This window comes from Amphiprion ocellaris, chromosome 4 (assembly GCF_022539595.1).
Source record: "Amphiprion ocellaris isolate individual 3 ecotype Okinawa chromosome 4, ASM2253959v1, whole genome shotgun sequence".
In the NCBI taxonomy this organism is placed as follows: domain Eukaryota; kingdom Metazoa; phylum Chordata; class Actinopteri; family Pomacentridae; genus Amphiprion; species Amphiprion ocellaris.
Genome location: NC_072769.1, coordinates 16,508,241 through 16,535,378, shown reverse-complemented (window position 1 = coordinate 16,535,378; position 27,138 = coordinate 16,508,241). Strand labels below are relative to the sequence as shown.

The 27,138-nt window shown below is 43.7% G+C and overlaps 2 protein-coding genes across 8 annotated transcripts in view; one reads left to right on the top strand and one right to left on the bottom strand.

Annotated features, from left to right (window-relative positions):
* Positions 1-23,339, top strand: part of LOC111565569 (putative methyltransferase NSUN7) — a 33,878-nt gene extending 10,539 nt beyond the window's left edge. Inside the window, exons 8-13 of the mRNA XM_035946167.2 lie at positions 316-529; positions 1,784-1,927; positions 2,269-2,370; positions 2,481-2,598; positions 13,897-14,017; positions 20,425-23,339. Of these exons, the coding sequence (XP_035802060.2) occupies positions 316-529; positions 1,784-1,927; positions 2,269-2,370; positions 2,481-2,598; positions 13,897-14,017; positions 20,425-21,330 (1,605 nt within the window). The 3' untranslated portion in view covers positions 21,331-23,339. The remainder of the gene's footprint in view (positions 1-315; positions 530-1,783; positions 1,928-2,268; positions 2,371-2,480; positions 2,599-13,896; positions 14,018-20,424) is intronic.
* apbb2b (amyloid beta (A4) precursor protein-binding, family B, member 2b) overlaps positions 22,548-27,138 on the bottom strand; it is a 55,538-nt gene continuing 50,947 nt past the window's right edge. For all 7 annotated transcript variants that reach the window (XM_023265679.3, XM_055010348.1, XM_055010346.1 and 4 more), the window contains one exon: positions 22,548-27,030. In XM_023265679.3, the coding sequence (XP_023121447.2) occupies positions 26,860-27,030 (171 nt within the window). In that variant the 3' untranslated portion in view covers positions 22,548-26,859. The remainder of the gene's footprint in view (positions 27,031-27,138) is intronic.

The window sequence follows — 27,138 nt, the reverse complement described above, 5'->3', positions numbered from 1 at the left end:
TATTCTGCAGGACCACTTTAGCAAAGCACACTGCATCAGTACGAGATTAGCTTAGGGAAAGCAAAATTACTGGCTTTAAAGAAATACTTTGGAAGAGGGAATGTAGTTAATTTGTTGTGTAATAATCCTTCTTCTACGTGAGCAACACGTAACATTACTGTTGTTAGAGATTTTGCCCTTTTTTCCTTTTGAAAATCCTGACATGAAGTTAAAGTTGTGTCATTTGCACGAACTTGATTAGAAGCACAGCAGTTCACAGTGCCGAAGGTTCTGATTAACGTGAACATCTGTGTGTGTGTCACCATCTCTGTTTAGGACAGGACTGTGTGTGTGGCGGTGAGTGTGTTACGCCCCCTGCTGTTTGATAAAGGTGACGTCCTGGTGGCCGGATCCTTCTCAGCTGTGACCACCGCACATATAGCTGTAGCAGCAGCTGCCCGCTCAGGCCGAGTGCTGCTCTGTGGCGCAGATCATAAACCTTCACAAGTAGAAGAGATAAAAGAACTACTCACTCAAATGGGCATGAAAAGTGAGTGACAAAAGGACCTTTGATTAGAGGTGAAAATTATGAATCACTTGGCTGATTGTTCACTCAGATTAGTCATGTAGTTTGTCGTTTAGTTCATGGTCAGTCAGTACCACAGCTGGTGAAAGTATCACCGCTCACACTGTCATTGATGCACAAAAGGATGATGAGTAGAAAGAACCTGAAATCTGAATTTATAGCCCACTATTGAGTAAACAAGGGGGTGATTTAGCTTACGTGAGTCTGGTACTACGTTCAGTACGTTTCCAGTCCAAAAAAACAAACAAATCTGTTCAACAAGTACTTTTGAGAGTTTTATATGTATCAAGCATGCACTGGTATGTACAACCTCCATGAAACAGCCAAATAACTAAAATGTTACCAAACTAAAAGCCTGCCATATGAATGAAAGTACTTTAAATATAAAATGATGATGGTTAGAAAGAACTTCAAATCTCAATTTACAGCTCACTGTTGAGTAAACAAAGGGGTGATTTAACTTACTTGAGTCCAGAACTATGTTCAATTTGTTCCCAGTCCAAAAACAATAATTTTCTACTAGAACATTTGAGAGTTTTATATATATCAAGTTTCTACTGGTATTTACAACCTCCATCAAATAGTCAATTAACTTCCACTACCGTTCAAAAGTTTGGGGTCACTTAGAAATGTCCTTGTCCCAGATTTACAATAATTCTACCTGATTTTTGAAAGAAAAGCAATTTTTTCAATGAAAATAACATTAATCAGAAATACAGTCTAGACATAGTTAATGTGGTAAATGATTATTCTAGCTGGAAACAGCTGATTTTTAATGGAATATCTACATAGAGGTACAGAGGAACATTTCCAGCAACCATCACTCCTGTGTTCTAATGCTACATTGTGTTAGCTAATGGTGTTGAAAGGCTAATTGATGATTAGAAAACCCTTGTGCAATTATGTTAGCACATGAATAAAAGTGTGAGTTTTCATGGAAAATATGACCCCAAACTTTTGAACGGTAGTGTATGTGTTACCAAACTAAAAGCGTGCCATATGAATGTAAGTACTTAAAAACAAAGTCACTTTAGTGACAAAATTTTATTTGCTTGGTTTAGCAGTGCAGGTTTTACTTTCATTCAATGGGTGTAGACTTTGGGTATAAACCTGACATAACCTAGTGAACCACAGTTGATTCCACTGAACACCTCAGATGTGCTTTTGTTCTTCATTTTATCCGAATGCTGTCTAAAGCATCTTCACATCCTGCCGTAGATGTTCGAATCCTGTCAGAAGCATTCTGCAGTCTGAAAGAGTTTGACACCGCCGTCCAGCGGTTGAAGGTCATCATCGTGTTGCCTCAGTGTTCGTCCTCGGCCCTCAATGACCCTGTGACCACCATCCACAGTGAACACGGAGGTATGAAAGTAAGAGATGTGCCCTGCCCCAAACATTTAGCTTAAAGGCCCACAGGGAGTGCATGCAATGTTTGTGTGATTTCATATTCCTTGACATTTTTATACATTTTACAGAGAATCAACACTGATCTCTTTTAGACTTAATTCTAGTTAAAATCTATGAGTTAGGCGGACTGACACTGAAACTCAAAAATAAAAGGAGGCAGAGAAAGTTGATGAAAGAATAACTGCAACAAAATGAAATCAAAATAACATCTGTGTCAGATATAATAGCGGTACTATGAAGAGTTATTGTCGTTCAGTTAAATTTCAAATGTTAAAGTGGTTTTGCTCTGCTGACAGACTGGGATCTGCTGCCAGACTTATCTCAGGGTTCTGTTTCGAAGAACAAAATACACTCTCTGAGCTTCCAGCAGGCTCGACTACTAGGACACGCGCTCAGCTGTGAGTGCATATGAAAATCGTACACACAGATATACAAAATCTTCAAGAAAAGCATGATGATTTAAACATAAACCCTCAATTAAAATGTGGTGCTTCTCTTTATCTGTCAGTCCCAAAGGTCCAGACTGTGGTCTACTGCACACGCTCAGTGTATCCGGAGGAAAATGAGCATCTGGTGAAAAGAGTGCTAGAAAAAACACACACTCACCCCAAACTGCTGCCCTTCAGGTACAATAAACACACACCTGCTCAGTCTTTGTACAAGTATTGAGTGTCTGTCCATCAAGCGTTTAATTTTCTTTCAGTCAGGTTTCAGCTTTAACCATAAATGAAATATGTAAACTGGAATCAGACATGAACTGCTGAATCTAAACAGGCCGGTTTCGGTACAGTTGAAGGAAAGCAGAACTGCGCGGTTAAATTGTTTTGGTTTGATCATTTGGTCTAGTGTTTGTTAAGCTACACTCCAAAAAATCGTCTCCTCCAAGTGTTATGAGTGACAGTGACAGAGCACTGGGTTCAGTGAGTTCTGCTCAAAGTGACGGACGTCAAAGCCAAATGTCATCTGAGGTTATTTCAGCTAAATCGATTTCTTTTTTCTCTTCCAATTTTTATCCAGCCTTTTCTGTGAAGGAAATCTGTAAAGGTAGATAAAGGTATAGACTTTCAAAGTTCAGTTGTCCTAAAAAAATTCACCTTATGACTTTTTCTTTAACATGCAGTCAATAAATAAAGAACGTCTCTGTTAGTGCTTAAAAACACCAACCTGCATGTGTTTGATTTAAAAGATTTCATCTGTTTTTCACCACTTCATTTTAAAGAGTTTGTTTTATGAGGTTATAACCTCATCTGCTGAGGGTCATGAGAAAGTCTGATGTGGGGGTTTCTCTTCTTTTTTTTGCTGGCCTCAAAATGAGATATTGATTGTTGGAAAACTACCAATCCCTTGGTCGCATAAGTAATGGCTTGTGTAACGCCCTAGGGGCTAGGGAACTGACTGCAAGTAGATGTTATAATAATGATCAGACCAGGTTCGTCTGCTGGAGCCAAAGGGTATGAGTAATGGACAGACACGGTTGATTCAAGTTTCAAAGATATATTTTTTCCAAAATTTGCAATTGGATTTGCGTATAAATAAAAGGTATTGTATAATAACCAGAGTAATAATTACAATAGTAAAGGTGAAATAGTATGAGGTATGTATAATATAAATATATAGATAATAAACAGGTATAATCAATTATAATCAATTAATATAGTATAATATAATATTAGTTATGGTATTAATATTATATTATGTATATCAATTAATAAACAAAAACCAATACAGTTCGAAAGTTCAAAACCAAACAAAAGATCACCAGGTCGGGAATTACAGCTCAAAGTTCAATTCAAAGCCTCTTTTTGAGAGGTTCGGGATTCAAAGTCTTTTTTTTTCAGTTCAGTGTCCATAAACAAAATAATCCTTGATCCAGGTTCGTGGAAACAACAAAAGGTGTCCTACCACAGCAGGAGGTAGGGGACGGGATAGCTCGCCATCAAAGAGGATTAATTCCAGAAGGGGGAAAAAACAAAAAAAAACCTAAAAAAAAAACCTGACCGGTGAGTAGTACGAATACGGGGGGGTTTAATATGAGGATCCGCCGGGATACGGGGAGATGTATCGATCGCCAGAGAGGTGGATGAGAGGATAAAGAGTTTCGTGGAGCTGTTTTAGCCCAATTGCTACTTTTAGTCGGAGTTCGGAGCAGTTTTGGAGAGTCAAACAAACGCCAGATACAGCGTGGTGCTGTGACAGGGCTGAATGCAGAGCAGTGACAGACAGGAAGTGGCGTATGGGACCGGGCTATGTAAAAGGAACTTGGCCCGGGAAAATAAGAGTAGCACAGGAAGTGGAGCCCTACATGGCCTGGGTTACACTCTCCCCCCCTGAACCCATGTACGGCCTCGGACATGGGCCAGGCTGGCAGCGGATGGTTGACTGGCTGGGGACAGTGGGAACCACATGGCTATCGTCTTCAAGGGCGATAGTAAAGGCAGTGCTCAGGCCATGGAGGAGGCTCTGGATGCTTTTCAGAAACGGCTGACCAGGAGCAGAATATTGAAGGCGGTCCGGTGGTTGTCTCGACCGAGCTGAACGGCGTAGTGGAGGCTCGGGCTCAAGACTTGGATCAGCAGCTAACGGTGAGTCAAGTTCAGAAGTGCTGGAAGGTTCTGGCTGTGGAAGAGGACTTTCCACAGTGATAGATGTACCAGCCGGATCAGGTAAGTCTCGTTCAGTTAGAGGTTCTGCAGGTATCGGCGATTCAGGTAAGTCACGTTCTGGTTCAGGGATTTCGGCAGAATCAGGTAAGTCAAGGTCGATTTCACAGCTTTCTTCAGGTTCCACTGTACCCGCAGCAAGAGGGGGTTCTTCAGCAACTGAGGACATGTGGCCACCAACTGCAGAGCTTCCGTCATCCGGACTGACAGGTGCTTGAGGCGGAATTGGAGCAGTGACCTCAGGGGGATCGAGGAGAAGAGCTGGCGGACGGACAGTGGGTAAGTCAATAACAGTGGTAAATCTCACAGGTTCAAGTGCGGTAGGAACTTGCACAACAGAATTGATTCTGTCATCGGCATAGTCATCAGCTGGATCGAGAGGAGGAAAGGCAGGGGTCTTTTTCTTTGCAGGTAAGTATGGTGCAGGAGCAGGTAGATACCCACAGGGAAGCAGGAGATCTCTATGTAGTGTTCGTTCTGGTTTCTGTTTCCCCTCAGGCCTGACTGTGTACACCGGAAGGTTGCCGGCCCTCTTGATGACAATGTACACAACGGGCTCCCATTTGTCTGCAAGTTTGCGTTTGCCCCTCAGACGCACGTTCCGGACCAGAACCCTGTCTCCGACACTCAACTCTGAAGGTGTGATATTGCGGTCGAAGCGGAGTTTATTCCGGTCCATCAGTTTCTGGGCACTGTCTTTGGCCAGCTTATAACTCTCCTCCAATTGTGATTTGAGCTTTTGGACATATTGCGTGTGTGTTTCTGGTTTGTTATCAGTAAGTGGCAATCCAAAGGCAAGATCCACAGGAAGTCTGGGTTGGCGGCCAAAGAGTAATTCATAAGGTGAGTATCCAGTACTGTCATTTTTTGTGCAATTGTATGCGTGCACGAGTGGTTTTACATAATCTTTCCAATTGTGTTTTTGTTGGTTGGTTAATGTCCCAAGCATGTCCAGTAAGGTTCTATTGAAACGTTCCACTGGGTTGCCCCTCGGATGATATGGTGTGGTGCGCATCTTGTGTATGCCGGCCATCTCACACAGTTCACGGATGATCTGTGACTCGAAGTCTGTGCCCTGATCACTATGCAGCCTCTCCGGAATGCCGTAATGGACCAGGAAATGGTCCCAAAGACAACGGGCAACGGTCGTGGCTTTCTGATTGGGGGTGGGCACAGCGATCGCATACTTGGTGAAATGGTCGGTCATGACAAGAATATCTTTCGTCCTTCCATCAGGTTCAACAGACAGGAAGTCCATACAGACTAGCTCGAGAGGACGAGACGTCTGGATATTGACCAGAGGTGCGGCATGCTCGGGTAGGGACTTGCGGCGCACACATCTCTCACAGGTCTTGATCTTGTTGGCTACGTCCAGGGCCATCCGGGGCCAATAGAACCGGGAGCGGACAAGGTCCAGCGTCCGTTCTGTCCCCATATGGCCCATCTGGTCATGCAGCTGGTGTAGAACCTCCGCCCGGAATTCCTCTGGCAGCACAAGTTGGAATGACTGCTCACTCCCGACCTGCCGCCTTCTCACGAGAAGGGTGTTACGGAGCTCCATCTTGTTTACTTCTCGGAGTAGTAGAGGTAGGTCTGGGAGCTGCTCCCTCAGCGTCGGCGGCGGTGACTCTCCTCGTTCAAGCTGTGCCACAACGTGTTGAATTACGGGGTCAGCACGCTGCTTGATGGCGATCTCTGAACGAGAGAGCTGAGGGAGCACAAGGGAGGCGAATTGGGTGTCGTCCGCAAAGCTGTCTGGAATACTGCCCACCTGCGCAGACAAGGACAGTAAAAGGGCACTTGCGGACTCACTGATGTGTGGGCTGCGACACAGATGGCGGTCGGAGATGGCCTGGACGGTCTGTTGGTCGATGGAGATTATGGAGGGGTCTAGGTGTTGCTGGGCGAACCTGAGGATGCGTTCTTGTTCCTTTCTGGATGAAGGGTCGTCTGACAACTCTCCATGGGGCCTGCGAGACAAGCCGTCAGCGTCTGCATTTTGTTTACCAGCCCTGTAGACGATTTTAAAGTTGAAGGTGGACAAAGCAGACAACCAACGGTAGCTGGTGGCATCTAATTTGGCGGATGTGAGCAGGTATGTCAAGGGATTGCTGTCAGTCAAAACCGTGAACTGTGCACCGTACAAATAGTCATTGAATTTCTCACAGACCGCCCACTTGAGAGCGAGAAACTCCAATTTGTGGGCTGGGTACTTGGCTTCGCTCTTGGAAAGGCCTCGACTGGCATACGCTACAACTCGGTCCACCCCGTCATGTTCTTGATATAAGATGGCACCCAGGCCGGTAGAACTGGCGTCTGTGTGGAGAGTATATGGCTTCTGTGGGTCTGCAAAGGCCAGGACTGGAGCAGAGGTAAGTACTGTGATTATTGTCTCAAAGGCAGTTTGACAATCAGGTGACCAGCGACCCCCAAACGGCTCCTTGGGATTCAGGTAAGCATCAGGTTTGATCTTGCTCTTAAACTGCTTCTGGGACGGCGGATATCCGGCTGTGAGGTCGTGGAGTGGCTTGACAATCGCAGAATAGCCCTGGACGAACCTCCGGTAATATCCGGCGAACCCGAGGAAGGACCTGAGCTCCTTAAGGTTTTGGGGAACCGGCCAAGAGGTAAGAGTCTTTATTTTGTCGGGGTCAGTTTCAATACCGGCTTCTGAAACCATGTGTCCGAGATATTTCACCGACGTTTGGAAAAACGTGCATTTCTCAAGGGACAGTTTCAGCCCGAATTCCTTCAGCCGACGTAAGACCCTCATGAGGCGGGCCTCGTGCTCCTCAAGAGTTGGCGCGAAGATGATCAGGTCGTCGATAAAAACTAAAACCTCCCTCAAATGTAGTTCCCCCATGCACCGCTCCATCAGTCGTTGGAAGGTGCTCGGGGCATTGGTCACCCCTTGCGGCATCCGATTGAACTCAAAGAATCCAAGTGGGCACACGAAAGCGGTCTTCGGCTTGTCAGATTCCTCCATTTCAATCTGGTAATATCCGGATTTTAAATCAAGGACCGAAAACCACTTTGAGCCTGAAAGCGCAGAAAAGGTGTCTTCCAGTTTGGGCAGCGGGTATGCGTCTTTGATCGTTTGTAAATTCAGTTTTCTGTAGTCGATGCATAATCGAACACTCCCATTCTTCTTACGAACCACTACGATTGGGGATGCGAATGGAGACTCTGACTCCCGGATAACTCCGGACTCTAACAGCTCCTGAAGGTGTTGCCTGACTGCATCCAGGTCTTGGGGGTGGATGGGCCTGGGTCGCTGTTTAAATGGGCTTGGATCGGACAGTTGGATATGGTGTTTCACCTTGTCCGTCCTGCCGAAGTCCAGGTCATGCCGGGCGAATACCTCGGGAATACTGTTGAGCTGATGGATGATTCGCTCCTTCCATTCAGCTGGAAGTGGAGAGTCCCCAAAATCGTAGCGGAGCGGAGCTGGAGTGGTGGTGGACTGGTTGGACTGAACTGGATGGACGCTGTGCTGCTTGTTGTGGATGTTCGTGAAAGGACACGTTTCTGCAATAATGGAGCGCGCTGGAATTGTAACTGCGTGGTCTGATTCATTGGCCACGATGACCGGCAGATGGCAAGGCCGATGTCTGGGCAGGTCAGCGATGCACGCCTTTACAATGAGCCCACCAGGCAGCGCGTGGGAAACCGGATGCTCGATGATCACAGCCTTTTCTCCCTGCAGTGACCGTGTAACCAGGACTCCCTCAAGGACAGTGGTCTGTCCGGCGGAGATGGTGCATGGTTGGTTCAGGAGCAGGGGTGCACTCTGGTCGTCCAAGCTATGCCGGTGGCGATGTTGGAGGATCGTCAGCACAGCCCGGTAACCGGTGGCAGAAGGCTGGCAAGACAGGTTTGGATGATTGTTAATGTGTTCTCTGTAGGCTGTGTCAAGTGTGTTGGTGCCTACCAGGATCATGGACTGGGATTCTTTCCGGTCGGGGACCACAAGAGCCAGGGTGTCGACGGAGATGGTGGATCCAAGCAAGTCAGAAGGGAACGTCACGTTGAGTTCGATGTACCCCAGGTAGGGGACAGACTGTCCGTTTGCTCCTTCAACTTCAAGCAGATCATCAAGCGGCTGTATCTCGTGGTCAGAGAGGTACTGGTTGTAAAACGAGTGTGGTACGGTTGTGACCTGGGAGCCGGTATCTAGGAGACAGCTGAAGGTGGTTCCCTTGATCTGGATCTGACCTGTGCTCTTCGTCCCAATCAAACCCCTGGGCAAGTGTGGCATGGTGCACGTCATCTTGGGACTGGTGTTCGTGGCAGCTCCAGTGTGTCCCGTCACAGGAGCTGGTTCTAGTTTAACTGGCTTGATGGGGTGTTCTTGGTGGTCCAGACCTGCTGCTTCTTCCGTAGCTCTTTTCTCTTCTGCTCAACCAGGGTAGGATTTGCTGGATTGGTGCACGAGGAGGAGACGTGGCCATCTTCACCACAGTGAAAGCAGTACCATGGCTTTGGCTTGGCTGTGGTCTTGGGCGCAGGCTGGCTGGACTTGCCGGATAGACGTGTCGCTGGCTTGGATGGTGCTGGGCTATGCTGCTGGGAAGACATGAAGGCAGACATTTGACGCTGGAGTTCGGCCATCTGCTTCCTCAATTCCTTCAGCTCATCACTGGGCGATTTGTGCCCACATGAACAAACGCTGTGTGATTGGATGTTGGCTTTTGGTTTTGAGGAGCTTGAAGCAATGTGTCTCTTCATCAGTGTCTCTTTTGCTTGTTGTCTGTCTTCCTCTGTCCGTAACATCAGCAGGAGCTCTGAGAACGGTGGTGGGTTCTCACGACGTCGCTCAAGCTGCAGCTTCATGATTAGCGCATTTTCCCAGCAGCCACGCACGAATTGCTTCAGCAGGTGTCTATCCATCTCAGCTGCCTGGATTCCTCCCCTCCTGACCACTGTGTTGAGTTTGACCTGGAGCCGCTGAAGGTACGTGGATGGTCTCTCCCCTGCATTCTGCAAAATGTTGAGGAATTGGGCGTAGAGCTCTTCGCCATCCTGCACCGTCCCGAAAGCAGAATCGAGGATGCGGAGCAGAATGGTTGGCAGAGTGTCGGGGCCCAAGCCTTTAACAAGATCAGCCGCAGGGGTCAGCAGGCTCTCGATGATCCGTCTGGTGACAGACAATGCAGACAAATTCGGGTCGGCGAGTAGCAGGTCGATTTGTGATCGCCACGAGTCAAAATCTGCCTCGGCACTAGGCTTCGGGACGCGGCCAGAGAATGTGCGAAGTTGGTGCAACGACGGGATGCCATGGCCAGTGTTGCGGACGACGTGTTCCACAACTACCCTCTGAATCTCAGGGGGATTGAGGTCCTGGTGCGTCAGGGACACCCTGGGTTCAGGGTCGGGTGTATGACGGCGTCTTGTTGTCCCCTGCTGTCCAGTGTGGGACAGACCAGGAGGAGGTCGGGGAGAACGAGGGGGCGGCAGGGACAAGTCGGGTCCAAGCACGGTCTGTGCTGCGATTGTCACGTCCGTTTTTGCGTCCTCGTCTTCCTTTCCTTTGGTTTCATTTCCAATTCCTGAGTCCTCAGTTGCTCTTTCTTTATCCAAGTGTTCCTGGATTTGGTCCATTACAGCTTTCAGTACGTCCTCAAAACGTGTTCCGCTGCTTTCGGCTATTTCCTTAAAGGTGCGAAGGTAATTTGGGGAGGGACCGCTGCTGGGCGCTGTAGCCGCGTACTCATTAGCAAGCGCAGTGATGCGATACACACGGCCAGCAGTGGTAGGAGAGGTGTAAGTGTAAGGGAGAAACCCCTCTAGATCTGTGAACGCACTTTCTTCTTCGAACTCTATGATCAGGTTTTTGTAAAATGTGCTTTTAGGATCGCTAACAGGTAAGGCTACTTTTAGGGTACCATAAGTGCGAAGTTGGTCAATGATTTCTTCATCAGCACTAGTGTTAGTAACGCCAGAGACTAAAACAGAGCGCGAAATGTTCACACCTGCTTGCGCAACAAAATCCATGACTGACGTGTAAATAAAAATACGTCAGGCTGCCCAATTAGTCACACCTTTTGACTCCTGGCTAGCTCGCCACATGTAACGCCCTAGGGGCTAGGGAACTGACTGCAAGTAGATGTTATAATAATGATCAGACCAGGTTCGTCTGCTGGAGCCAAAGGGTATGAGTAATGGACAGACACGGTTGATTCAAGTTTCAAAGATATATTTTTTCCAAAATTTGCAATTGGATTTGCGTATAAATAAAAGGTATTGTATAATAACCAGAGTAATAATTACAATAGTAAAGGTGAAATAGTATGAGGTATGTATAATATAAATATATAGATAATAAACAGGTATAATCAATTATAATCAATTAATATAGTATAATATAATATTAGTTATGGTATTAATATTATATTATGTATATCAATTAATAAACAAAAACCAATACAGTTCGAAAGTTCAAAACCAAACAAAAGATCACCAGGTCGGGAATTACAGCTCAAAGTTCAATTCAAAGCCTCTTTTTGAGAGGTTCGGGATTCAAAGTCTTTTTTTTTCAGTTCAGTGTCCATAAACAAAATAATCCTTGATCCAGGTTCGTGGAAACAACAAAAGGTGTCCTACCACAGCAGGAGGTAGGGGACGGGATAGCTCGCCATCAAAGAGGATTAATTCCAGAAGGGGGAAAAAACAAAAAAAAACCTAAAAAAAAAACCTGACCGGTGAGTAGTACGAATACGGGGGGGTTTAATATGAGGATCCGCCGGGATACGGGGAGATGTATCGATCGCCAGAGAGGTGGATGAGAGGATAAAGAGTTTCGTGGAGCTGTTTTAGCCCAATTGCTACTTTTAGTCGGAGTTCGGAGCAGTTTTGGAGAGTCAAACAAACGCCAGATACAGCGTGGTGCTGTGACAGGGCTGAATGCAGAGCAGTGACAGACAGGAAGTGGCGTATGGGACCGGGCTATGTAAAAGGAACTTGGCCCGGGAAAATAAGAGTAGCACAGGAAGTGGAGCCCTACATGGCCTGGGTTACACTTGCAAAACACGCATTCTCTTGCATGGTGCAGATACCAGGATTACTGTCAGTCCTCATTTGTTGTTAAAATATGCTGTGTTAAAGTAGAAATGCATTTAGAAATTGGCCTAAACCTACAATTTCATAAACAAATAGCTCAGAAATTCGTTGTATATGTTATACACTGAATGTACAAGTGTGTGTGTTTGAGAATGACAATGAACCTATCCGTGTGTGTGTGTGTGTGTGTGTGTGTGTGTGTGTGTGTGTGTGTGTGTGTGTGTGTGTGTGTGTGTGTGTGTGTGTGTGTGTGTGAGGGGTTACAGTCAGCAGAGTGATGACAGTATAAAGGATCAGCTGCGGTTGCCGTGGGGACTGAAGTTAATCCTATAGTCGGGGTGAATGGGGTGGAGAAGGTTTCAGAGTCAGTTTCACGCCTCCCGCTCCACCGAATTCATTTTCTACCATCCTTCCTCTTAAAGAAACCCAAATGTTTTTGTATTTGGTCACAAAAGCTCTTTTTATCAACTTATATTTGTGCCACGAGACAACGAGCAGCTGTTTGATCTCAGTGTGTGTTCAGTGAAAACGTCTTTTTGTGAAAGATGGCACTAGCTTGCACAGCAGCAACTTACACTAAACACATGCTGGTTTTACAAACTGCTTTGAGAAAGGAGGAAATTAGATATGTGTCCACACAGAAAACTGCTATATATACATATATAATTGTGTATTTGTCATCCTTGGGGCACCGGGATGTTATTTATTGCCTAATTCATAAGCTAAACCTCCCTTGAGTCAGTTTTAGCAGCTGTTTCACAAACAGAGCATCACTGACATTTGACCAGGAGACACAAAAGCCCCTTCTTAACATTCACTGTATGAATACAGCACATATACATGGATTTAGGTGATATATTTGTGGTCTTTGTGTGTGAGTTTACCGTAAACATGTAATATCTTACAAAATCATTTCCCCATATGGCATTGTCAGAAATGCAGCATTTTTTTTTTTTTTTTTTTTTTTTTTAGAAAAGCAGCATTTATTTATTAGTTATTTATGATCAGAAATCCCGGCACTATAAGATTGCTGTGACGACTTTACCAAAACAAGAAAAACACTCGGAGAGCGCAGTCCTCCCCCAAGGCTGCTCAGTCGTTCTATCATTTCCAACGGATGAAATCTTGAAAAAAATTGTGGCAGAAATCACGGCACCATAGAATGTGGCCATGTAATATAGATGTACCCACAAACAAAATGACCTTGTGCTGAGCACAGGCGTGTGTTATGCATGTGTACGTTATATACAGATACCGAATCGCACATCCTCTCCATATTTGAACAATATTTAGACAGTGTTTGGTCTGCTGAGAATTACTATCCAGGATTTACTAACATACCCAATGCTGAGGGCACTTGTGCCAGATGTACAACACACAAGACCCAGCAGTGATGGCTGGCAGCCCATAAACAAGCTTGTCCTGAGGCTCTGAGCAGGACAATCTGTCAGAAAACACACTGACAAGAACCTGCTGGACCAAATCTCCCATCCAGCTGCAGTGCCAGTAAACATTAGTGCACGGAAAGTTTGCACTGACATTAAACTGTTGAATGTACAGTTAGAAATGACTTCTGTGCCTGAAAACGCTTTACAACAAAATGCCACATGAGCTAGAATAAAAGAATCCTGTTTCGTGTGTTGGCTTGTCAAAATAATATATGGCACCTTGGTTCAATTTCCTGATGCCACCAATTCTTGTGTGCTGCAGTACTCCCATCCTTTAAGTGTAAGCTGAAAAAAATATACAGAATATATCCCCTTTGCACCCCACAAGTCGTGTCCTTTTCCACGGTGTAAGCTGATCCTTCCAACCCCACAGTGTTTGGAATAGCATCCTCATCTTCCAAACATGGGATCCTGATTTCCCTAACTGGAATTCTGAATGTCTGACTGGTTTTATTCCTTTGGGAATCAAGAGAAAGAAAGTCTTGACTGGCTCTGCAGGCAGCCAAAAAAGGCACTGCAACTGCTCAATGTTCACGCCCATCCTACATTTCTGCCCTCCGGTTGGTTCCCTTGTCTCAACCAGCCGTGGCCTCCTATACCTCCTCGTAATTCTCTTCCTCATTATTGTTCATGCCATTCCTTTTTGTTAAAGGATGGGAGCAATACGTGGCAATAATACATCAACATGCTACACAGCACCTCCTGACAACATAACAATAATTGCATGATTTGATCTTGCTCTGTGCTGCTTCTTCAGGGTGAACGGTCCGATTTTCCCCGATGATTCCTCTTCAGGAGACGCAACAGACTCCGAGTTTTTCAGGCTGAAAGCATCTCAGTTCACCAACGGCTGCTTCATCGCCAGACTGTCCCGACAGGTGAGAGACGTGGGGAGAGAAAGTGTGAGACACGGAGCCTGAAAGGAGAAAAAAATGAGGAAAATCTAGAGGACAAGGTTGTGTCTGGAGACTGAGGGGGAGCAGAGGCTTTTGTAGTGTGTGTTTGTGCTCGAGCATCTATGTGTGTGTGTGTGTGTGTGTGTGTGTGTGTGTGTGTGTGTGTGTGTGTGTGTGTGTGTGTGTGTGTGTGTGTGTGTGTGTGTGTGTGATTGCTTTGCAAAGAGACCTTCCAGTAGTGCTGAGGCTGCACTCTTTTACTGTCTGTCTGCTGGGAGGTCAGTCGGCTCTGCTTGTCTGCACACAAACACACCCGAGTGTAGACTATTGCTTTTTCAGAACACAGCCGCATTATTCCAATATCCCATAAAAGAACGAGACAAGTTAAAGATGAAATACACCCGAGTCACTCAAACATTTCAGTACTCGGGGGCACAGATGAATGGATAATTCTCTGTCGTTCTTCCAGCCCTCCCTTCAAACCCTCCGGTCTTGTTGCATCACCTCGTTGCTCCGTCTACTTTCCCCCCACCTCTTGCTCAACTCATAAAAAGAAGAAAAATACAACAGAAGGAAATGAGATGCTGCTCCTTTGATCCCCTGCAGCTCAAAGAAATAGTGCAGTGGGAACTTTGCCTGCATGCGTGTTTATACAGTCGCAATCAAAATGATTCAAACCTGCTGAGCTCAGAAGGTTTACACAGTTTTATGAATTACTTCTACTTGAGTGACAAAATCGAAATGATAATTAATATGTGTTAGCCCCATCTAATATTCCTGTTTTTGATTAGTTATTAGTGTGTAAGGCAGGCAGTGTTTTTGGGAACTCTAATGACACTGAATTTATTTAAGCTGCCAGACAGATATAAAACCAGCCTGCGCAGATGTTCGAGCTGAGGAGCAAACATGGCAAAGATAAAGAAGCTGCCTGAAAAGCTAAGAGATGAAATTATTTCATCACACCCAAACTGCAGTGGTTCAAAAAAAAATATTTCCAATACATTTATTTTCCAAGAGACACGGTTGGCAGCATCATAAGTTTAAAACTCTTGTTGCAGCAGCAGCAAATCATCCTGGGTGTGGGATAAAGCTGCACATCTTTCCAAAGGGACTCATGTTTTGAAAACAACAGCTTAAAAGAACCTTGTAAGACAAAAAAAAAGACCTGCAGTTTGATGTGATGAAGGTAGAAATAAATGATCACTAAACAAACAGGTATTCCCTCTCTGCATTTGTGACAAAAAAAATACACGGATCTGGATTGTTGTTTAGTTTCTCTGTCAGTCACTGGTTTAAATAAAGCAAAATCAGTGTGAAAACCAAAGGATGCCTGTCAAGATTCTACAGGTCAAGGTCTATTTAAGTGCTAAAACTAAGTAAGCATGACTCATTTAGTTCTAAAAGACATTTCGCCTCTGAAAGGTGCAGACTTGAAACATGGGAGGGATCTCAATACTGTATTATAAGTGACTGATAAGTGATGACACAGACCACCTTCTCTGTTTTTTGTTGTTGTCTGCATTTGTTCTCATTGTTTAACTCCACAAAAGAGGTGTCAACATTGTATGAGATTGATGCATATTTTAGTCTTGCAGCCAAATATTTTAATATTTAGTGCATGTGTGTGACCATCACCGGCCCTCCCTGAAAGCTAAGCAGACATTCTTTATTAGAATTCCCTATTATGAGCCAGGGAGGGCAGTGCTACACCTCAGTGATGTGTGGGGGAAACAAAGACTGGACAGGACGAACAGGACGAACAGGACGAACAGGGATAGAAATTAACAGGCGGTGCTATTGCAATTAAAGATTGTAAGGTGGTGTGTTATTCCCAATTACTAACTGCCCATCAATAAAACAGAAAGAAAAAATAAATAAATAAATTTAAAAAAGAAAACCAACACAAAAGAAAAAGAGATTCAATAAATAAATAAACAAACAGTACTGAGCACCATAATTGTGGATGTCTTGATAGTATAGAATAGAATAGAATAGGCCAGAAGAGGATACTAGTGAAGGAGAGAATGAGTTTAGGGTAGAGACTGGAGAGATTCTCAGCACATTCTGGTGGGTCCCATCATTCACTGAAATGGGACTCGGCAGTAGCTGGCGAGACCTGATCAAACATGCAAGTGTGAAGAACCCCGAAGCCCAGAACAGCAATCACTGCAAGGCAGGGCCAAGCCAACAGGGCGCCCCTCCCCCTGGGCCGTAGGAGCCACAGGGCGGCACCCCCAGAGAGCCACCGGGGCCACCGTGAACGACGCGGACCCGGAGAACAAGAGGGAGCAGCTACCGACACCCCCAGCGTGCCAAGACCGACCCAGGCGGCCCGGGGCACGAGGACCCACCCGCCACCCAAACCCCAACCCCACCCACCGCAGTCCCCACCAAACCCCCCACCCCACCATCCCGCCCTGATGACTGAGACCTGAAGATTTGGCTCTCCTGCGTTGGGTCATGCTCTTATGAAGTGGTTCTAGTTTTCCCCAATGTACAGGACTGTGCTTCCTCACTGTGCTGCACTGAAAGTGTACCAGCCATGCCGTGTTTGTTGAAGACGCTCCTGAATTTTTGGCTGCAAAAGTATCAGAAGGCAGCACTGGTGAGCAAACTCCACCAATGGTCTTTGCTCAGAAATCAGGAAGCAAAAGTATGACATGTAACAAGAGAGATAACAGTAGGGGTGAAGCTTACATTAACAAAAGATGTTCTTACAAGGCTCTAAAATAGTCAGACAGCCCTCAGCAGACTCAATTATTTGAACTAGGCCAAAAACAAGCAGGAAACAAACCCTTAAATGTGAGAGCGTTGAGACAGAGAACATGAAAACAATCTGGAAACGGGTGGATGGAGGTCTGGTGGCATAAAGACTGAGAAGGTTAATTTGGTGAGGTGGATGTAGGTGTGTTGCTAGATGGGAGATAAGGGATGGGAGTGTTTGGGTCTGAAATGACAACATTTGTGGGTGCACTCCTTTTCCAAGAACCACGGAACAAGCTGGCGAAAAATTACAAGCAGCAAAGGAGGTGAATGGACAATGAATGGATCTGTCAGAGCAATCAGGGTTTATTGTGTCATTAACTGCTGACAAAAGAATGATGACAGAAAAAGAAGAAAAAGGGGGAATAGTTTCAGACAATAACATGCAATAGAAAAAAGCACATTTAATTTGCATTCTATGTGCATTAATTACGATACATAAGCTTTGGGATGGGGTAGAGGTAAACAAAAATGTCTCAGTGTGTTCATTTTCTACTGTAATTTGAAGATTACATTTATCTTTTGCTACATCTGTACGATGTTACAGTATATTATAATCAAAAAGAAAAGCACAACAGTTTGTGATATGTCCAAAAGAAGATATAAGAAGGGCATTTAAGTGGTTTCAAAAAAACATTTTAGCTCTTAAATATGTCATTCCATCACATGGAATAAACCATTGGTTAGTTGAATCAAAATAAATAAGGTGGTAAATTTGGGTCACAGCCATCCCTTCTTTTCTCATGAGCACTGTGTTTAGAGAAAATATTCTACCAGCCACTGATACTTACTGGCTGTTCTGCTGCATAATAACTATATTTATGGTGTTTTTTAACAGTTATCAGTTGAGTATTGCATTGTTGCTTAGTATCAAGACTAAGCATGTTGTGTTTGTAAATGCCACATAGTTAAGGTGTCCACACAAACTTCAGGGCTTAAATTGAGCAGGACATCTGCAGTATATGCCAGTTGAGACACCTTGTAAATGTTGTGCAGGATTGTGGTAGTAATGGTAGAAAAAACCCAGCAAACGGGGAATAAAACAGGCAGACACGAATTACTGAACAAGACAATAATGGCAAATAAAGGGAAAGTACTGTAAGAAAACGCATCATGTTCTCAAAGCTGTCAGTCTTCATTCAACTTTGCTTGACTGTTTATCAAGGCTGCAGTTAATATGTTTTAATTAAATTTTATGAGCGTCACTAGAATATTTTGCTGGTTTAGAATTTTTTATTGTTGCTGTATCTGTCTGACACAAACCGGTACACAGTGGCACAGATCTGGCTGCCCTGTCCAGCTCGGTGCAGTAATTTAAAATCTAATGATCTTGTCTAATTGGATCGACATTCACTCTCACTGTGAGTCAAATCACATCAGAGCTGCGGCTGCAGATTCTGTTACACTGATACGATTCACCGCTGCCCAGATACACGACAAGTCAAACTGCGCTGGAGGGCATTTAAAGGGATTTTAAAGAGACGTGTAGCACCTGGAGAGATGTGGAGAGATAAGAGTTACAGTGAATCTTTGAAAGTTTTCTTTGAGAAATATTCATACTTAGGGGCTATGCATCCACATATTGCTCCATTCCTCCAGCGAGTATCCTGTAGTCTCCACCATTTCATCACAAAAATGTAGAAGCTTAATTAGAAATGTGAGGTTTGCAAACAACTCAGAGCAAGAAAATGTTGATGAAATAGAGAAATAAATAAGATTAAGAGCTGAGAATGTCACTCTTTTAGGCTGCATTTGAGCACAGAGGTGCTTTAGACTTAAAAATCTGCATGAAACATACACCGATCAGGCATAACATTATGACCACCTGCCTAATAATGTGTTGGTCCCATTTATGCTGCTAAAACTCCTCTGACCCAGTGGGGCATGGACACAGGACCTGTGGGGAGATGGTGGCAGTGAATTCTGTGGGTTGCAGGGTGGGTCCTACCTAGATCAGGCTTATCCTGGTACATCCCACAGATGCTCGATAAGACCTGGATCTGGGGAGTGTGGAACCCGGGTGAACATCTTAGCTCTGTGGTGTGTCGGGGTGCATTGTCCTGCTGAGGGTGGCAACTGGCATCAAGGACTACTGTTGCCATGTTGGGTGAGAGGTTGTTTTAGCTGCAATGCTTAGGTGGGTGGTACATGTCAAACATCCACATGAATGTCAGGACTCAAGGTTTCCCAGCAGAACATAACATTATAACAAAATAATCAGTGTTATTCATGTCACCTGTCAGTGGTCATAATGTTGTGTTTGATCATTGTAAAGTCACTATAAAGCACCAAAGTACTGAACTGATTCAATTTCTGACCACATGATAATGAGAAAAAGTTAAGGGGTCATTTTGTGAACAACATAAAACCAAATACCAAAAGCACAACTGCCAACCTAAAGGGGGACGTTCCAGGGAAAGTCACAAATAAACATCATCTTGGAACCATTAATAGGTTCCGGAAAATTAGTTCTCGTAAAAATCAAGAGGACCAATGACCTTGCTGTCACTAGAGTCGTGCATTAGTCTGGAAGCAGACACTTCCACCAGAAAAATGATCCATCTGCCCAAAAAACAACAAAAAAATGAAGAATTTCATCTGTTAAACACATCAGACTGGTCGTCATCGTTATGGCCTGTCAGGCTGCAGTCTTTCACATTTTACTGCAAACTCTCATTTTGGCAGCGCATTTAAAGTTGTGAGTCTTACAAATGACTCGAGGAATATAATGCTGTCAAAGGGAGAAAAATGTAAAGATGGATTTAACTGTCTGGAGTGAATCAGAAAATGCATTTGCAGCACTTTAAGCAGTGTTTAATATCAGTCAGCTTTCATGAGAGAAGACAAATAGAAGATTCAGACAGACGGACAGGAGAAGGACAATGAGGTCTGAGGAGATTTAAGGGGATTTTTTTCTGAAAACACTCTTTTCCTCATTGAGTGTAAGATACGTATAATTAGAGCAACTGCTAACTGCAAAGTGTGTCAGCCTTGAATTGATCTCACTCATGTTACTGAACATGCTTCATTTATTTTAGGTAAATAACCTGCCAGCTGTGATTCAGGATGGTTGGTCCACCATTGGAATCATCTCAAGAGCTATTATATTGTGCCATGTGCTATATTTGTGGTCCCCAGAGGGTGAATTCTAATTAATTCATTGATCCATTGACTTCTGCTCTATTGATCTGTTTTCAGTAATTATGCCTCTAAACCTGATGAAAAAAACAAATGTAATAATAAAAATGTTGGTGCAACATGAACCTAAAGTCAAAAGCTTTTACGGGTCATTTCAGATGAAGGACTGATATGATCGTTTAGGTTGACGGTCTTGTTGTATTTCTCACATAAGGAGAGATGGGAAAAGATAAGTAGCTGGGGACAGTAACCTTCATGGCGCCTTTTAAATTACCTCCCATATTTGTTGCAGTGTTGGGATGTAAAAACCATCAACCCCTGCAGACTCCCCTCCCCTTCCTCTACGTTTACTTTATGGCTCTAGCTCATTTCTACTGCATTGTGTTTTGTTGTGTGGATCTCCTCGCTGCTATGTCACCCTCGAGACATGTAGTTTTAATGTGCTGTATCTTCACATCAAATCTCAGAAACCGCCCTTGATCTTTCAGGCCGATCCCACGAAGGTGGAAACAGTCCAGGATGTGCTGGCGAGGGCAGCAGCTAAAGGCCTCCTGGGTGGAATAATTCCTGAACAATCAAAAACCGGTAAAAAGGGGAAAGGCAAGAAGAATCGAGCAGCTTCAGCTACCAGCAAACCTTCTTCCCCCTCTGGTGAAGAGGCCGGAGGGGAGCTCGTGAACGGAGAGGATGCAGTCGAACCTTCAGAAGACGAAGAGGGGAAAGGTGGGGAAGAGTTCAAGGATATCAAGGAACATGGAGAAAAAGTTGGAAATAAAGAGGAAGATAAGGGTGAAAAGAAGAGGAGGCGCAAGCAAACGGTAAAACGGCATCCGAAACAGACCAAGAAGCCCCCAACAGCCTCAAAACCTAAAAGCCACAAGAAGAAGACAACAAAGAGAAGAGAAAACCAATCACACTTCAAGAGGCGTCAGACGAAAAGCAAACCAAGACGAATACCTCGTCTCACCCTGACTTTAATCTCCTCTGCAAAACCCTCCAACCACTTGTCTCCGATCACAGCTCTGGCACACAAGCTGAGTGTCACTCCGGCAATTAAATCACAGCAGACTGTCCTCAGCTCTCCCCCTCCAGCAGGAAAACATCCGTCGTCTGCTAGTCGAGATCCAGCTACTCCTCACACCGCCTCCAAGAGACAAAACACTCAGCCAGAAAGAGCAGCAAAAACAGAAGTGGATTCAACCAAACCAGCAAAGAAGGCGGTCAGACCAGAAACAGAGGCGATCAAACAGGCGGCAGATTTTGTTTTGCCGCCAATTTCATCGCCGTCCTCAAGTTCTCAACGCAGCAAAAGTGGAAGTTCAGCGTCCCAGCTGTTGTCCAGGACGTCCAACATGTCTGCATCCTCGTCCTCAGTGTCTCTGCCTGGATTATAATCTATAATAGAATGGATTATAATAACACAGACTCACTGATGCTGTGTTGTTTAAATTGCTGGAATATACTGATGCTACAGTCGGTGTGATCATGAAGTTAAAGACATGCAAATGTATCTAAATTATTAAAAAATTATTGTATTTACATAGTTTTCAGAGAAGCTAGTACAGTGTTTTTGCTTTTTTAATCTGCTCAACATCAAAATCTAACTTGTATTTGAATCTGAGTTTACATCATAAGATGGCAACTCATAAAGATGAGATTTAAGAAAAAAAATTGAATATGTATTTTGGTTATATATTAAATTATTGAAATTTTAGCACAATAAGGAACTGTACATATATTATTAAAGGCAAGGCTAGAGTGGTTTTGAGCATTTGTTGTTGCGTGGAATAGCAGAAAATGGTCCAATTAGCAGAGAGCTTTTTACTCTTTTAAAATCTCAAATAAACATTTCATTTAAATCTTCCCTCGTGATACTAAAAGTATATATTGTAATAGGAAAGAGTTTGAGTTACTAATTTGGTTATATGGTATCAGTTTAGTGGTACAATTATAGGGAAGAGCAATTAAGATTTGCCACTAAATAAAGGGTCCAAAAAATAGGAAATAATGTCAGTTTGTATGCCATCTTTTATTCAACAAAAGCAAGCTGAAGCTGTCGCTGCCGCTATCTCACAATGATACAGAAATCTTTAACAAATCCGAATCACTGCCAAAATCTAATCAGTTGGTCCTTGTGTCATTTCTGACCTTCCCTGAAAATTTCATCTAAATCCTTAAGTCCATTTCTGAGTAATGTTGGCGGAGTAATTATCCTTTATTTGACACGTAAGACGTCAGGCTACTGCATAACATCAACAGTAACTACGTTATTTAAGTTCACAAAAACACACTAGTTGAGTTGGAAACGCCATCTGTGCCTCAGCAGGTTTTCTCCTTAAAGAGAAATCAGAGTCTAAATCAGTGATTCTAAATATTGTCAACTTGTCAACCCTCGAAACAAACCAAGGCTTTCTTGTGTTTTTGAGTAATGTTGCTAACAGACAAACCAACGGCGATCGACACATAACATAATAAATGTTGATGAAAACAGAATTAAAACAAGTCATCAAACTCATTTCAAAACCCGCCAGACTAAATGATGAAAAGAGATGAATAAGTAATGGAATAGTAGGCAGCTGCAGCCAAATACAGACACATGGAGACCAGCTGGTGAGTTTTATAATGCCGTTTATTCTCACAATTGGTTACATTGATAAAGTGTACAAATCAGTGAGCAGCAAACGGAAGCCAACACATCCATCTATGGGAAATGGAGTGTGTGTGTTTGTTGTTGTTTATGTGTGAGCTTGACAGAGGCACCGGGAGTCGACTGCTGCTCCCATCTTCCTCCTCCTCCTCTTCTTTTTCATGCCTCAGACAGCAGTGGACTCCCAGCTCTCAGTGCACTGTACAAGGTGAAGATATATTCCTTTATCTGCTGTTTTTTCTGCAAAGCGGAGCTTGTTGTAGCGTTGTGAGTTTAACCGGGGACCAAGACAATGACACAGAGTCAAGAGACTTTACTTGCCCCCAAATAATAAAATCAGTATATACCTTTATAAAATAGAATAAATAAAATAAAAAATATTTCTGTTCAATACATACAGTCTTTCTTTCAACCATCCAAGGGCATGCAAGGCTTTTCATGACTTTCCATTTCTCCAGATCAAAAGAATGCATAGATAATTGCTCAGTTAAATTCAGTATCAACTTAATTGACGACTGTGAAAATTTCCGATCGCCTCTACTGTTTTCATCATTTGCTCTCGTATTTTTCTTATCTACAACGACGTATATCAGTATTTTACACTTTGGCCATTTGGTGAGTTTTCAAAAAAGGCATTTCATTACAAGAAAATAAGAGAAAACTAAAGACATTCAACAAAAAAAAAGAGAAAAGATAGCTTATAAAAATGATTAATGCCAGATGTTACATTAAATGGGTTTTTATATACACACAGAATCTGTTGTCTCATTCACATTTCAACATCCCTGTGACAAAAGAAGAAGGTGACGTGGAGGAATTTTCTCATCACAATCTCCATTACAAAACTAGTTCCTTTAAAGTGGATTTCACCAAATCAACAAGCAAGATGCAACGAGGTTTCTAACACTTTGTTTTCGTTCAGCAAAACATCCCCTTAATTTGCGTCGCCTGTCAAGCTTTCCTTCCTCACATGGTACATTTACAGTTGTAAAAGTGGCTGATGTATCACTTGAAATGTGCAATTTACTTCTATTTTTTCCACACCAAAGCAAACAAAAAAAGCTACTCATGCTAACCCACTACCTTGAGTTTAGGTAGCCAGATTTCATCAGCTTGCAAGCGAAGTTAAATAAATTCTCTGTCTCTTATCCCTCTGAACCCCAAAGCCTGCTGGTGGATTTAAAAAGCATCTTGTCTTTAAAAATGTTACACCATTTATCAGAGGAAAACAGTAGATTGTGACTTTTCTGATGGCCCTCAAACTACTTATTTGTGATATAGCATTCAATTATTAAACCAAATCTAAGCTTAAAATTGTGACATTACATCAAAATCACTTCGTTCTACGAGTCTCATTTCAAAATTTGCCCAAACTAAACTGCTTGCAGTAACCAGATTCTGTACAAAATTAAAAATTCTGCACTTGTTGATGCAACTGTCGAGTCTTTAATGATTCAGGTGGAACCTACAAAGACATCACAAGAATTCAGGGACTTTTAAAACAAATTAAAAGCACAAGCAGTAAAATATCAATAGTATGTAGTCAACTTTTTTTCCAGTATTGGTAACACCTGTGGGCACTTGTACATATTGTTTCCAGTTTATTCCATTTTGTAAAGTAAATAAAGAAATGTATTGCTTATTTTATGACGTATGGCGTTCTAACTTTGTTACTGATAACATTTTTGACTTCTCTCTACTTCTAGCGATGGTTGCTGTTTCCGTAGAGGTTCAAGACTTTATACTGGAGTGAAAAATGAGCCCACAGTTAATGAAAATCTAACAGGAGCAGAAAATGCTTGGAGTTCAGAGGGATAAACTGGATTCTTGTGGAGCGACCTGATGACCAAGTGGTCACGGTGCCACAATAACACTGATTCCTTTGAGCGGTTCAATTCCAACTGCTGCATGTTAATCTGCATCTCTCTCTTCTCCCTATTTCCAGTTTCTTCTCCACTATTTCTGTCAATAAAAGTGAGACTTTTTTTTTTTTTTTTTTTTTTAAAAAAAAAAGGTCAACGACTCTCGTAAAAGCAGTCTTGAATATGCACTTGGTGTCGACATAAACGGTATCATGCTAAAAGACAAAAAGTAAGCACCGTTACGAGTGAATGATCCTAAGAACTCATGAAAATAAGGAAACTGTGTTCTTGTATTGCTGTGTAGAGTCTGGTTGTCTCAGTAAATACTTATGTACAACAAAGAAGAATGTGCAATCAGACTGTGTCAGGCTGCTTAATTAACATACAGCTGAGGCTCCTTGGACTAGAAAGTTACATTTATGCTTTACTGTTCTTATTTTCAAGCAGTATATGTTTTCATTTTTAAAGCTACAGAAAAGGCTTTTCCAGACAGCCTTTAACTAACGTGACTGACAACAGTAACAATCGGCTATCATGAAGGACAGGACAGAAGTGCTGATGTTAGCTTTACCTCTGGTCAGTAACGTTTTCGAGAACAAAGCTTGTATGTGAGGCCTATAAAACACAGTTCGCTATCACTAAGCTAGTGAGCTAGTTTTTCTGCAACCATGTACACACCGTTTCAACACGTGGAAAGCTGGACAGGCTGCGATCAGACGGGGAAATGCGTTTATGATTTCAGGTGAAATGAAAGACTTCATTAGTTATTACCATACATCCACGCTTGTCAGATATGTGATAATAAGGAGCTAGCAGGGTGGATTTAAGATCTGCATGAGAAACTCCACACAAAACAGACCGAAAGCCAGTGATTCGTGACACTGATGATAAAAGTAAAGTAAGAAAACAGACAAGGCGCATTCAAGTGAACAGAACCCTGGAGACAGATAGATAGCAGCCCAGGAAAGTCCTGTTAGTTTGAGTCAACATGTCTCTCTTGTTGGCTTTTTCTCTCAAAAACAGCCAAAGCTGAAGATGAAATCATTCCGTCTCTTTCATCTCCGCAGTTAAGATCTCAGCTGTGGAAAATAAAATGATCACAACCATAACCAGGTATAAAAACACATTCCTCCAGTCTTCTTTCTCTTCCTTCAACTTTTTTAAAAATATGTCACCGATCTCCTTTAATTACTGGACATGAAGTCTCTGATGACCGGTACTGAGGTGAAATTTAAAGGAATAATCAGTCAAATTTCCTCCAGCATGTGTATCAAAGAGCAGCGGCAGCAGCTTGCCTTCAACTCCTGTTTGGAGCAGCAGTCTATTGCTGGCTACCAGAGAGCAGGCGAGCAGAGGAGAGAGGGTCAAAACTGTCCATCCCCATCTCTCTGCCTCCATTATGGCTATCGTCTGTCATTTTTCCGAGGGACAACAGAAGAATAAAAAAACGTAAACCGTAAGTATATGGAGGATGATTCGGGTGGAAGGTCACCACTTGTTCTTGCTGATTCTTGCGCAACTGACGAGAAACAAAAAAAAAAGAACTTATAAGACAAGATAAACAATCAATTTGGCTTCTGATTTCTCTCCCCTTTAGTCTCTAAAAGCAGCAGCAGTGTACTGATATTGTATAGAATGGTTCACATTTAGATAAAAAGTTCATGCAGGGTCAGCTGAACGGGTTAGAGGGTGTAGACTGACAAGCAGATCTCTCTCTTCAGTCTGCAGCAGCTTCCTTCTATCTTCTATTCATTGCTTACTGATAACGTGACAATCAGACTTGACGGCTTTCACCACTGCTTCCTTTCATCGGTTTACTGTCACAGTCTACTGAGGATGATGAGAAAGAGGGCCAGAGGTGGGGGGAAAAGCCACTACAGACTAACAAGACAACCAGGTGAGTGGTGGGGAGCGTGTCCGGGTGTGGAAGGTCATGCTGGCAGCACAAGCGCAGACACAAATGCACTAAGAGCACGGAGAGATCAGCCTTTCAGCAGCCATGAGCTCGCTCTTCACACGTGTTGTGCTTGAAGGAGCATCCTGCTTCTTCCATTTTTGCTCTCATCTCCTCGCTCCTTTGTGCCGGGGGAGGGGATGTGGTTACTTATATGTACACGACCACCTTCATGACCATCATTCAGGAGTTTCTCATGGCTGTTCAGAGTCTTTATTCGTCTCAGTTATTTTGAGGAGACAGACTTGAATTGCTGCTCAAGAGCCGATAACCTCTTGAGGTGAAATTCCAATTTGCTCCCAAAAAAAGCAAAGGAATTGTGACGAGTTCCCCAAACCCTGGGGTTTGCTGTGTTTCCATGGTGACTGTGGTGGCGGCGGGCTTTTTGGCAGCAATGTGAGGAGTTACCATGGTGACTGGGGGCTGTGGTAGAGAGCCGGCGAGCGGTTTGCCGTGGTGGTTACTGCGGCAACTCGGTGACGGGCCTCTTCTGTTTGAGGGTGTCGATGAGAGACAGGACGCCGCGCTTCACGCTGGTTGAGACCCGACGCGACACCGAGTCACCGGGGGGCGACGAGCCGCACGCCTTCTGGGAGGGGGGGCGAGCCACCAGACACTTCTGATACCGCAGCTGAAACAGAGAGAGGCAGGACAGGGGAATACTGTAAATAACGGAGTTACTGCTGCTGAGTGTACGGCTGTGGTGCTGGTGTGGGCGTATGTGTGTAGGCTTTTATGT